At 39.9% G+C, this 13,659-nt stretch overlaps 1 protein-coding gene across 1 annotated transcript; it reads left to right on the top strand.

Moving 5' to 3' along the window:
• The first annotated feature begins 2,538 nt into the window (after window positions 1-2,538).
• On the top strand, window positions 2,539-8,928 carry LOC140937055 (uncharacterized). Its single transcript, XM_073386589.1, has 5 exons — window positions 2,539-3,650; window positions 4,951-5,017; window positions 5,972-6,158; window positions 7,161-7,260; window positions 7,653-8,928. Exons 1-5 carry the CDS (start codon window positions 3,533-3,535, stop codon window positions 8,711-8,713), a joined length of 1,533 nt encoding a protein of 510 aa, XP_073242690.1. The 5' UTR covers window positions 2,539-3,532; the 3' UTR covers window positions 8,714-8,928.
• The last annotated feature ends 4,731 nt before the right edge of the window (window positions 8,929-13,659 follow it).

Genomic DNA, 13,659 nt, shown 5'->3' with positions numbered 1-13,659 from the left:
GACTTATACTAGTAATTAGATAGCCAGACAATTTTTTCAAATAAGATGACTTTAATTTACACCAGTGTCAACCGTTATTATAAATTTAATGATTTGTAAAAGATGATTTCATAAACTTTCTAATTGCCCCCCTTCCCCCTACTGGGGGCGATAAGTACAACTGGCATAATCCACTAGTCAGTGGAAAGCCCCACACCCCCATACCCGGGGAATGAGGGGCAATAGCGGGAGATTGCAGTGGTTTTAGACTGTCACTTCTGCCATGGTATGTGGGATTTTCGACAATATTAGGCGCAAGTATTATCGAGCGGGAACCATTAGAGGAGCTTAGAGGGGGGGTTCGCCTTTTACGGCGCCATCTTGAATAGGTATGGTACGGGAAATGAAGCACATAACCTTGGTTCTGGAGGGAAATATGTAGGATATTGTTTTGGATGAGCGTATCAGCGGAGGGCTCATTTACGTTACTATAATCGCTTGGAAAGGTTAAAAAGTTTGGAGTCCCAATTTTGTAACTCAAGGTAGATTATTATTCAACCCTGGTGTAGTCATAATTGAATTTCGACCCTTCTCGCCATAGAACTTCCACTAACGACTCAGTGGTTAGAGCGTCCGAACTAGACGTCGGAGGGTCGAGAGCTCGGATTTTTTCTGAGCCGTTCTGGTATAAAGATTCTCCTTCCAAATTTCACTTTTGTCTGTGTGAGAAATGGATAGCATTCTCTTGTTGATTTCACTACTTGCAGAAATTCAGTTCGAGGCAACAGTTTTTGAAAATTAATGTATTAATTTTGGTCAACATTGTACGTTTGTGACTTTTCCTCCGCGGGCGGGGAACAAAAGTGACGCTTTGACGTGCGAAATTGTTCCAATAGCGGGGAATTTGCTTAATTCAGAAGGCAAGGCTGGTCGGATGATGCGCGCTTCCCCGGGTATGGGGCTGCGGGCTTTCCACTGCTAGTGCATAATCGTTGTTCCCTTTGCTTTAATAGAGAGCTTTAGATTCTGAGACGAGAACGGCTACGAGTACTATATTTTCTTAGTACTGAGTAGTGCTCTTGCGTGAGCCAATTAACGTCATTTTAGCGGGAGAACGTGAAGGCCGTCGTCATTTTACTACGAGTTTTAGCGGGAATGTCATAGTGGCGGGAAAAAGTTATCAAATTTGAGAAGTTCAGTCACTTTGCGACCGGGAAAGGGCTAAACCTCCAACAACAATAACCGTGCTAATTTTTGTGGTGAAAAATGGCGCAATTAAGCTTTCCGGGTTGAATATTTTTCGAGAAAACGCGAAAAGCTTAAGTTAAATCTCGTGCTCGTAGTCTACCTTGTCCTCAAATCTAGAACCCTCTAATGTTTCTAGCTCTCTTATTTGTCATCAGGTACTCAGCAATCAGTCTTCATTAAATGGAAGTGTCCAACCGTCTCCAGTTTTTCTGAAAACAATGCAACCCACTTCTTGCCTTCTGATCCTGACGTGTCAATCAGATGCCATTGTAAGCACCGTCACGGAAGTAAATGTCACGGCTGCACTCGCATCACGCAACATCGACGTAAAACATCTGCAAGTTTTCTCTCTGATTATAACTATAGATCGCAGATATCTCCATAGAAAGGAGAATTTAATCCCAGTCAAGAACAATAGGCAACTTAAAGTCTGGCACGCTGTTTTAATAGCCGTCTCAGTTTTCTTGTTGGTGCTCGTTGTTTTTGCTTTGTTGGTGTTTAGGAGAAAATATGGTTCGTGGAGGCCAAAATCGTTCACTAAAGATTACATCAGGGCTGGATCACCAAGCAATCAGTTACAGCTCAGTAAATTTCAAGACGGTAATGTCTATGAGCTCTCTTAGAGGCGCGGAGCAGCGCGGAAGGATGGTCCGACGGACGGACGGACGGTCACTTGACAACTGAAATTTCTTGGATGGATAGATAACCGAATTTTCTTAGCTTAGGGGCTCTGCCCGGCTCGCTTCGCGCGCGTGGAGTTCCGCCATTTTGCATTTATTCATATATACCCATCATTTTCAATGTAGGTTTAGTGTAAGTCCACAAAGGTTTTGAATAAAGCTACAATTTATAAACTAATACTTTGAATGCCTTCTTCAAAAATCATGATAAAAAAATTGTTGTTCTGAGAAATGTCTCTTTCTTTGATTGTCCTACATTTGTACTTGCAGCAAACCGCATTGATCCGCATTTTAAGCTACCAATAAAGCGATGTTGCAAAATAATAACCTTTAGTTATCCATCTTTTAAAAATATATCCAATGGATTTACATTTCTACAAAATCCTATCAAGTGATTATTCTAATAAAAAAAGTAAGAATAGTAAGTAAGTAAGTAAGTAAGTAAAAATGACAGTTCATAAAAGGAGCCTTGCAGCTCTCGCTGTAAATGAATTTGCATGTCTTTGCGTCCTTGACTTTGGTATTGCTACTGAACCGGGGTTGGATCTTAAGTAAGTTATAGCCGTCTGGTATTTGGCTTAGTGAGAAAAATTTGATTTGGGTAGTTAATAACTTTAATTACACGTAATCAATGAATTGTCTTTTTCCTTTGAGTGTTTGCAGCATCAGAAGGTTTTCTTTTTTTTTTGGACGGAACACAACCTGTACAAGTTTGCATATAATGAAGTGTCTTCAATATACACTTTAATATGTAGCCTTAACCTTAGGTTAACTTTGTTAACAATAAAGACAGGATTGACAGAAGTTCTAAATCAAGTATGGTGCTTTTTCGCTGCCGTCTTGCAACTGAAGAGCTTACTGGATCCGGGACGATATTTTGGATTTAGAGAATATAGTTTAAAAGCATTTATTGGAATATCCGAGGAAAGGCGGACTACCTAAAGTTACGGCAAAACGGGCCACGAAAAACTTGCAACCTGTTTTGCAACATTGCTGCAAAAAGATTTGAATAGCGATGCTACTCGTTTCACCACCCACGAATGAATACCATGCACCCTGAATGGTTGCAAGACAGGTTCGAACGTTGGTAGCAAAACGTGCAATATCGCTATTAAACTCATTTTGCAGGAATTTTGCCCGCTTCACAGTACGGCCAAAAATTGACCTGTTTGTTAATTGCGGTACTTGAAATTAACACGACTTAAATTAACGTGCATTTTAGCAAAAAAAATCTTTCAAATAAAGAATATTAAAGCGAACAGAGGGTAAACATAAACAGTTAAGCAGTTTTTAAAATTCTTCACTTAATCAATGGAGCGGGAATTAACGATAACCGACAAAAATAACTCCACTTAAATAAATGCGAAATTTAAAAATCGCGTTAATTTCATGAAGCGTTAATATCCCACAATAAGGCAGCTTCTGAAATAAAGTTGTCTTTTGAAATATTAATCAATTAAGCGTTAGTAATTTCCCTCTCTTGTATTGATTGCTAATGACAGCTGGTCAAAGCACTCAATGAGAATGAAGAAAATCTAAATTATCCTACTATTGATAAGACTCAAACTACGACAATAGCTTCATATACACGTATAATAAAAAGTGCATGTTGATAGGTAAGTCTTATGTCACCGACTTTCTTGTTATTGTCCAGAAAGGGGTACTTGAAATGCGAAGACATGGATTTCCCTCTATTTCTGCAAGTATTCTGCATGTCGTACCTCCGGACTTTCGCGCAAGCTGGTATGTAATGCACCTTGATTTTAACTTATAACGTATTGTATTCGGAAATTACAAATTTATTCCGGTACAACGATTAATGTTAAGGTTCTAATAAAAGAAGCTCTCGCTTTCAGCATGGTCGACACCTTGCAAACTGTTACAACAGAGATTAAAGTGGAGTCGATTCTGCAAACTGTAATGGCCTTTAATTTTTCCTGGAAGCTTCTTAGTCGAATTTAGTCATTCGACGGTCTAACTTAAAGTTAAGACTACTGAAAAAGTAAACATCAAATCTACTTAATTCGAATTCCTTGTTGTTGTGACAATGAACAAGCACACCGTAATTGCAAGTGAAGGATAATAACAGAACTTGAGTGATAAGTACTTCGCCGAAAATATATAATCTAAAATTTCAATTCCTTTCTTATAATTTTTATCTGTTTATTTCTTCAATCCAAGAACAACCTTGAGCTCTATTTATAGAACTCGTTTAGGAATGGCTGTGCGTTCCAGATAGAACTAAACTGAGAATCGAAGCTTGTTGCTTTTTTGAAAGCGAAAACCGGAGAACTCGGAGATTGAAACGTCTAGTTGAAAAAAATACATAATATAAGCAACAGAGACGTTTACACTAGACCGTTTCCTTCGGGAAAATAGTTTGGGATGGGCCGGTTCTGCGTTACGTTTGAATCACTTTTTTTTGCAGTAACTCGATATGAATCGCTAATGAATTGCTCAAAGAGTGGAAAAACTTCGATTTCATGGTAAGCTTCCTTGTAGAAAGAAATCGTGAAACACTTTTGACCACTTTTAGCCTTTTAATAAAACCATCTCACATGAAATAAGTTCAGCGATAATGACGACTCAACTCATCAATACTTTGACAAAAAAAAATTAAAAGATATCGACTTCAACATTTAAGCGTTTGTAACCTCGGACTATCTGATTATTTCATGTTATTGCCAAATGCTAGCTGCAGTTCTTCCCGAAGCTTCGTAGTTATGGCATTGAAACCGAAACAGTTTGTCATAGTTTAGGGCACCTGTGAGTATAACGGAGCTAAACGTAACTTGAAAAGGTAAAAGGTTGAAAAAAAGGTTCTGCGATTTACGTCAATCCTCCATTTTCTTTCCCTTGGGCAATTAATTAGCGTGTCACCACAATAATTATGAAAAGTGAGTGCCCAAACCCAAGCTACCGCAAAATTCCGAAAACAAGCCCCTCCATTTATAAGCCCCTCCAAAAATAAGCCCCTTAAAAAAGGGCCTTTGAACAATATAAGCCCCTGGCCTTATTTTGCGTTGGTTGTTTTCTTTCTAAGATAACTGCCGTACACTACGATTCAAGTCAGCCATGAAAGGATATCACCTACAGAATCATGTGTTTAGGGACCGGTCATTATTTATCGCCTGGGGGGGGTCGGAGGATTTTGGGCTAAACACGATGAAATTTAGCCGATCCCCCCTTTAAATGTTATTTTATTGAAGTGATCCCCCCTCATAACTATATATAACTTTCGTGATCCCCCCCCCATGTCTTTGTACCCATATTCACCTTTCGACGTGTATATTTAGTGTTTTAAACGTTCATATACAGGTAGTATTTCTAACTATGATGTACTTACAGCATAATAAAGCCGTTATCGCGCAGTCTTTTTTTAAAAGTGTCTCTTGATCCGTGTCTTTTTCTAGTCTGGATCCAGACATCTGAATTCAGTTGAAATACAAGCAATCTTGCTTAAAACTGCAAAGTGCTTGAAACTGCAATCAGTGCTTGAAACTGCAAAGTTACTTTTTTTAGAGTGCCAAATAGCAGTCCGCCAAGTCCCTATCAGCAGGTCATATTTAGCGACAATTTGGTTATGTTTAAACAAACACGCTTTTTACAATGTTTCAGTTATCAGAAGTTTATATAGTTCACAATTTAGAATTCACCTGTCATGTTTAAAGATGAATATTAGCTAAGTCATGAGCACGTTATAAAAGGAAAAATATAAAAGCGTTAAAACAAAGCTTTCTCGATATAAATTGAAATGCACACATTCGCCAGTGTGACAGACTTCCGTTTTTTAAATAAAGTTGTGTTAATAGAACAAATTGAGATTGCAAATGCCATCATCTCCCAGCAGAATGGGCACATTTATGTTGTGTGCTTTCAAACTGGCATTGTTCAAGCAGATTTGAGTGGTCCCCCCTCTGAATCCTTCCAAAATTTTCAGTGATCCCCCCCTTTTGGGCTCTCAGTTACGACTGATCCCCCCCTCTGTTCTCCTAAAAATCAAGTGATCCCCCCCAAAATCCTCCGACCCCCCCCAGGTGATAAATAATGAATGGTTCTAATAGAACCATTCAAGTGCAGGGGGGACGCAATTGTGACGCAAAGTGTTACATGGAAAGTAACTGTATATCGTTCAATGTCGTATCTTCCCAAGTGAATGGAACAATGACTTGCGAGTTAAGTAATTCTGACCATGAACTTCATCCAGGATCACTAACACGTCGTCATGGGAGTATCTATCAACCAATTGAGGTTAGTTTATAAAGGCCACCTTTAATTATACAAGAACCGCTCTGGGTTACAGTTTAGTTGAAGAGAAGAAATAATCTTTCTTCATGAAATTAAGAGCGCCTTAACTACATGCGACTTTCGTATCGGTGCCCCTGTTTGCTGTAATTCAATTTTATCGGGGGTTAAATTTATTTTCCTTTGTTTTGGGAGTGGCGAATGTATAATGACTTCAGAGTAAATTTCAAGAATGCTCTGACTTTTCCAAGGGCTTTTTCATGAAAAGGAAATAGGCCAATTCCGAGTTGCTCCAAGCCAGTCTAAGTGCGAAATCATAAATATGACTGATGATATTTTATATTCTCATTCGACCACGCCCAAATATACGTTCCCACAAGCTAGTCTAAGTGCGAAATCATAAATATGACTAATGATATTTTATATATTCTCATGCAAATAAAACTCAGTTTCACAAGAAGGATTTTGCACTTAACCTCATTTCGAAAGTGATAGTTTTAAGGCCGATACACACGAGGGGTTTTGCTCCCGGAGCATGCTCCAGGCTCATTTTGCACGTGTCAGTACACACGAGGAAGCATTTTCAAGTTCGCTCAATTTGCCCCGGGAGCTTGCTCCCAAATATTTAACCTGTTTAATATCGTGGAGCATTTTGCGGGGTGGAAATTCTGCTCTCGAGGATGAAGTATACCCATGAAATCGTTGATACACACGGAGGAGCTTTGCTCCCGGATCGTGCCCCTGGAGCATGCTCCGGAGCAAAATCCCTAGCATGCATCGGCCTTTAAAAACTTGGAAATGGCCTACTGAGTCATCACTTCGTGGCACGCCTCAATTTAATATAAGGTTTTGGCAGTGTCAATCGTCGGCGAGGGGGAGTAGAAGGGCGGTCAAAAGCAGGACTAAAAAGATCCTAACGGATGATCAGGCCGAATTAATCGCAGCTAGAGTTTCCTTCAATCTCATTAGTGATTTTCTACAGCCAAAATTAGCCTTCTTTTTCTTTAGAACGCTTGTGTGAATAATCCATGCCCACCAAATTCAACATGTCAAAACGGATTCTCCAGTAAAGGGTACAGATGCATTGAAAACAAGGAGAAATCATCAGGTACTAATCAATATACATTTTTTTAATTTCAATACTTTGTATAAATGAAAACAATTAAAGGGATGAATCGGAGGATAACTGAGATGGGTGGGCTTCTACGTAAGAATTTCTTCTTCTTCTTCTTCCTCTTCTTCTTCTTCTTCTTCTTCTTCTTCCTCTTCTTCTTCTTCTTCGTCTTCTTCTTCTTCTAATCCTTTTTGAGTGTTCCTCTATGAAGATTCTGGACCACCGTTCTTCAGAAATTCTTAGGAACTAGATTGAGAAGAGTTTTATTTCAACCTTCTTAGGTCACGATGTCTCTTCTCTTTTTCAGTGTCGAGCGTTATCTCAGACGTTTTGTTTGTAGTCTTGTTAATTATGCTTTAAACTTATATTTCTTTTTCCTACTAAAGTTTCTGCTATCAATAAAGCATCATTTATCACCCATGCCAAAGGGCTACAAATAACACAGACTACCGAAGGGCAGCAAGTTACTCAAGGGATTCAGACAAGTAAAGAACCCCAAACCTCCATCCAAGGGACACATACCGTCAAACATCCAAGTACTGAACACGCACAATTAATACAACTGACAACACGATCACCACAAACCAGCCAAGAAATACTGACCAGCCAGATACTACGAACAACCAAAACAGTGTCTACCAAACCTCAGACCTCCATCCAAGTGACACATACCATCAAACATCCAAGTACTGAACACGCACAATTAATACAACTGACAACACGATCACCGCAAACCAGCCAAGAAATACCGACCAGCCAGATACTACGAACAACCAAAACAGTATCTACCACACAAGGAAATCAGCCCTTGTCGACAATATTTGCAACCACTGAACCGATGATGAATACGTTCCAAGTGGAGCAACCTAGAACATGCCACGACGTTAAATCGTACATTAGTGGATGGTTCTTCATCGATCCTGATGGGGATGGAGGCGAGGCTCCATTTGAAGTGTACTGTAACATGGTTGAAAAAGGAGGCGTTGGAGTTACAGTTATAAGTCACGATACTGAGAATACGACGCACGTGACTGGATGCGATCCTCCCGGATGCTATTCACGTGACGTTCATTATAAAGGTGCCAACCCCACTCAGCTAGCAGCGTTAGCCAACCTGTCCTCACATTGCGAACAGTTTATAAGATACGACTGTCGAAAGTCTATCTTGTTGTTTAGAGGAAGAGCGTGGTGGGTTTCTCGACAGGGAATACGGATGGATTACTGGGGCGGTTCTGATGTACCTCGAAAGTGTGGCTGTGCCATTCTGGGAAGCTGTGATCAACCTAACATAAACTGTAACTGCAACTTAAACGATGACGTATGGCGTGATGACAGCGGACTGCTTACCGACAAAAATTTTCTCCCTGTCTCCCAGTTAAGGTTTGGAGACGTAAAAGGTGGGCAGGAAGAGGGCTATCACACTTTAGGAAAGTTAAAATGTTACTGAACCCTCAAAATCTTTAATTCCTTCCTCAGAGTCTAGTTGACTGTATTGGACAACCCTCAAACCGTTATCGAATTAACAAAAGGCTTAAAAAACAAACAAACAAACAAACTTAGGGGCTTCCGCTAAACGGGAATAAACTCGTGAGTGGAGTGTAATCATTTTAATGTGCATAAAAGCTTATTTGTGTGTTTGATGATGTAGCTATTTTTTTCTTTTTTTTTCTCAACATTCCAGGAATAAAAGATTAGCAAAGAAAATGTTTCTGATAGGTATCTACCATGAGAAGAGAGGTGAAATACGTAGACACACTAAAGAAAAGCTTTGAAATTAGAATTAACAACCACAAAAAGGGATGAGCTGTGTACAGAATTTCTTATTTCCTGAGTCCTCGGCCCTCAACCGTAAAATAAAAATTAATCAAAAGCTTTACCTTCTGCCCTTTTGCTCTTGTTGTTGTTCTTTGGCCCTGAGTAATCATAACATCACCTCGATTTTTGTGCGTTTAGGGAAAGTTCATTTAATATGACAAGGGGGGGGGGGGGGGGGGATGAAGATATTGAAACTCGAAGCTTGAAATTTTAGCAGCCCCCCTCGCTAGCGGTTCAATTTTTTAGGAGCCCCCTCCTTGGAAGTCGAAAAAATTTCAGAGCCCCCCCCCCCCCCCTCCTCCTTCAATTCCTTTGCTCCCCTGAAAAAAGATCGCTAGACTGTATTAAATATATTTACCGTTATTGTCTTCAATGGTTTATACTATGACAAACTTGAGATACAGTTGTGATACAATTTTCTAAAGCATTTTTGGGATGAACAAGAGTGTAATAATTACTGAGACTACATTTGTTATATCTGTAAACCACGTGATATAGCTGAGTTGCACAGGTCATTAAATTGTTGAGTTGAAAACCATCCGATCTGTATGATGATGTCATGTGTTGGTTTTGAAGTATACAAATTTTCGGAGTCCCCCCCTCCTAGCGCAACAATTTTTTCAGAGCACCCCTTCGGGTGTCTAAAAATTTTCGGAGCCCCCCCCTCAATATCTTCATCCCCCCCCCCTTGTCATATTAAATGAACTTTCCCTTATCCTCTTATTGATTATTGACGTTCTCTTATGGCTTTGATTTATAACATTGCCTTTCTTGCTGGAAGTTGCATAGCGCGTATTGATGTTTAACGGAAATACGTTAACACATTTACCTCAGTTTAAGGCTGAAAAAGAGCATTCGTGAGCTAAAAGACATGCGTAAATTTCAGTCCAAAGTTCGGGTTAAATAGCTTATGCAATTAGAGTATCCAATATTATACTTTCAATTCGGTTTTTAAGTTCGGTTTTGACTTTTTTGTGATATCTCACGTTTAGTTGGTCTCTTTTTGCAACTACAGTGTAGTCCTGGTGTCCGTATTAACCGGGCTCTCACAAGCAACATGTTTTATTGATATAAAGGCGATGTTACAGAGAAAGATTCTTCTCAAAGATTTTTCACGCAACGTCTTTTGAGCCCTTTTTCGCTTCCTTTGTCCAGCTAAAAATTGTTCCATGCAAGGGTTTTTGTTTGCACTTTTGCTGCGCAAAAAAGGTTTCGTTGTGAATCGTCTTGTGTAACATCTCCTTACACACTTTTAACACTAACTTGCAACTCTCGCAGGCGCAAAAAAAAAAAATGGCCGTTGCGAAATCGTCCCGTGATGTTTCAAGGGACGATTCGCAACGAGGGCTTTTACTTCAACATTGGTATCAATTATTTTAACAATATATTAATGATAAGAAAGATAACGTGACATTAAAATTGTTTATACACCGAATGCAAATATGGTGGATCTCTCGGTCGGCCCGGGTCTAGTTGCGCGAAAGCGAGGCTAGTGAGGCCTCGATAGTTTTGTTTTGACTGATTCAGTCGATGAATATGGTTCCCTTCGAGTTGTTACGAGCTTAAGAGCCATCAAATAGGAGATTTAACTCCAGCAGAGACGAAAGTTGATTATCTTCGCTGTGCCAAAGTTCTTTACGAACAAAGAAATGGATTCAAGCGATTCGGCGCGGCGAATGGAGGCACTCTACTATCACCACAGGTAACCCAGGCTCTGGATAGTACCACAGTACGGTTCCAGTAAAATTACAGTGTTTGTATGGGGTAAAAATATCATCCTAAAATTTCTAGGAAATACTAAATAAAGATCAATAAAACTTACTCTGCAGTTAATTGTTGTTGTCCTTATTGCTCCAACGAAGTTTCGTGATAATTTGCAGTAATTTGTTTAAATTCACTCTATCTACAACAGTAATATACAAGGTAGGAAACACGAGGTGCCATTTTTGCCGACATGCTCTCATTCAACACAACTTTTTCCACGAAATTCGAACTCCAACGGAAAATAAACACGCCAGGATCGTAGAAATAGGATAGCAGCAGATATAGAAACCAATGAAGCTTTCCCAGATAGAGAAACGAATTCCACAGACTTTGACAAACTCGAAGAATATAATCCAAACAGACCGAGAATATGCTCGCCGAAGCAGCCGGGCCAGATCAACACGCGGCCAAGAAAATGAGGCCTGGGCACTGTACAAAAAAAAATCATCCCGGGAGTCCTGAGGTGACCTTTCTGGGCACCGATAGTCCGATACATAATTTGCCCAAAGCCACCCTACCCTGCTGAAAAAATACTTAATAGAAGGCAATTGTTCTTCCTAGCCGTACCACCCTGGCCTGTTATAAAGAGATTATGTCCCTCTCGAACTATATTCAGCGCCTGGCGCTGGTCCTCAGAAAGTTTATCAAACATCAATAGGGCAAGGTTCAGGGCAAAGGAAAGAACAACGAAGGAGGATTTACAAAACTTAAAACGAGCAAAAGATATAAGTGAATTTTGGCTCTTACCGAGGCATTTGTACAACAGGACCAAATTCAAAGAGAGGTCTATCACGATGATTCACATATTTAACCGATAGAGCGTTCACTTGTATTGACAAGAAGTCGGCGTGGTACTGCCGCATTAATCGCTAAATATGTTAATCGCGTTAGTTCTTTGTTTACTGGTGCACGTGCCTTTCACATTCGTCTCAGTTATCGCAATTCATATTCTTTCGCAATTTTCTGTATAATTTTTGACATTAGTTTGTAAGCTTCACCGTTTATTTACGATAGTTTCGGTCGAGAGTTCACAGCAACAGTATCTCAGTCATCATCTACCTTTTGTTCAACATTGTTTTTAGCCCGCCTTGTAAGTATTTCGCGTTGTTATTTCATTAGTTTCATTACTGTTATTTGCATTCCTTAGTAAAAGAAATGGGGCGCCTTGTAACTCCGCAGACTCTCCTGATTATATTAATTTTTCTAGCCATTTAAATTTAGGCGCGTGTGCGGGGTTTGCTCTGGCAAATAGTGATTGGCTAGGAAGAACAATCGCCTTCTATCAAGTATTTTTCCAGCAGGGGAGGGTGGCTTTGGGCAAATGATGTATCGGTCCGGCTAGAAAGGTCACCCCAGGACCCCCGGGATGGAATTTTTTTGTACAGTGTCCAGGCCTCACTTTCTTGGCCGCGTGTTGATCTGGCCCGGCTGCTTCGGCGAGCATATTCTCGGTCTGTTTGGATTATATTCTTCGAGTTTGTCAAAGTCTGTGGAATTCGTTTCTCTATCTGGGAAAGCTTCATTGGTTTCTATATCTGCTGCTATCCTATTTCTACGATCCTGGCATGTTTATTTTCCGTTGGAGTTCGAATTTCGTGGAAAAAGTTGTGTTGAATGAGAGCATGTCGGTGAAAATGGCACCTCGTGTTTCCTACCTTGTATATTACTATTGTAGATAGAGTGAATTTAAACAAATTACTGCAAATTATCACGAAACTTCGTTGGAGCAATAAGGACAACAACAATTAACTGCAGAGTAAGTTTTATTGATCTTTATTTAGTATTTCCTAGAAATTTTAGGATGATATTTTTACCCCATACAAACACTGTAATTTTACTGGAATCGTACTGTGGTGCTATCACAGAGCCTGGGTTACCTGTGCTATCACGGAGTTATTTTTTAAAAGAACGAAAGTGTGCTCGCTTCACTTCAGAAGAGAAGACTCACGAAACTATTAGAATGGGTGAATAACTGACAGATTCATGGTTCTGTTTCAAGTTTGCTTTCTCCGTTCTCTTACCAAGGAAAGGTAAATATCCTCGAGGACGAGTGAATCCGCCGTCGCGACTTACCAATCTTTAGGCGCTCTCAGGGACACAACGACAAACAACAAGGGCGAATGTTTTTTCACAGTCTTCACGATCCTGTGTTTAAGAGTTTGAGCAGTGCCATAAAAGAAGCAATTTTTGGAAAATCGCTAGCTGTTTGTTTATCTGGAAACTATTCGACAAGTTGCTAAAATAGATCACACGCAAGGTCAAATACTATGCTCGAATACTTGCACGCTCTTTTTCTTCCAGAACCTTTTTTCTTCTTCTTACTTTCTTAGTTGGCAACGGTTCCTCCGTTAGTTTTTCAGTGTATTTTGGTCAAGGACTGTTCTTGAAATATGTCGCTTCCTTCTGGTTCTTACATAGTTTCACAGGGCACGCTTGTAGGATTAACAGGCGATTTTTATTGTTGTTGTTACAGTATATTTTAATGCAGCTGTTTTCAGCGGGAAATCTGAAAGATCTTACGGTCCACCGCGGATGCTCCCGTTCTCGAGAATGTTTACCTTTTGTTGGATAAATAACAGACCATGCAAACATCTTGGAACAGCACCATCTCTTGTGAAAATTATTTCATTCAAATACATTCGTGAGTCTTCTAATCTAAAGCAAGTGAACGAGCACAGTTTCGCCGTAAAGTGCTTTCCATCGCCGCGCCGAATCGCATGAATCTTTAAGTTTCTTTGTGAACAGATCTCGGGAAAGTAAAGGCTATTCCAGCTAGAGTAAAATCTTCTTTTTGGTGGCCCTCGCCCTCGGGCA

The sequence above is a fragment of the Porites lutea genome, chromosome 1 (genome assembly GCF_958299795.1).
Source record: "Porites lutea chromosome 1, jaPorLute2.1, whole genome shotgun sequence".
Classification (NCBI taxonomy): domain Eukaryota; kingdom Metazoa; phylum Cnidaria; class Anthozoa; order Scleractinia; family Poritidae; genus Porites; species Porites lutea.
Note: the sequence above shows the minus strand (reverse complement) of the source record. Positions and strands in the feature narration are given on the sequence as shown.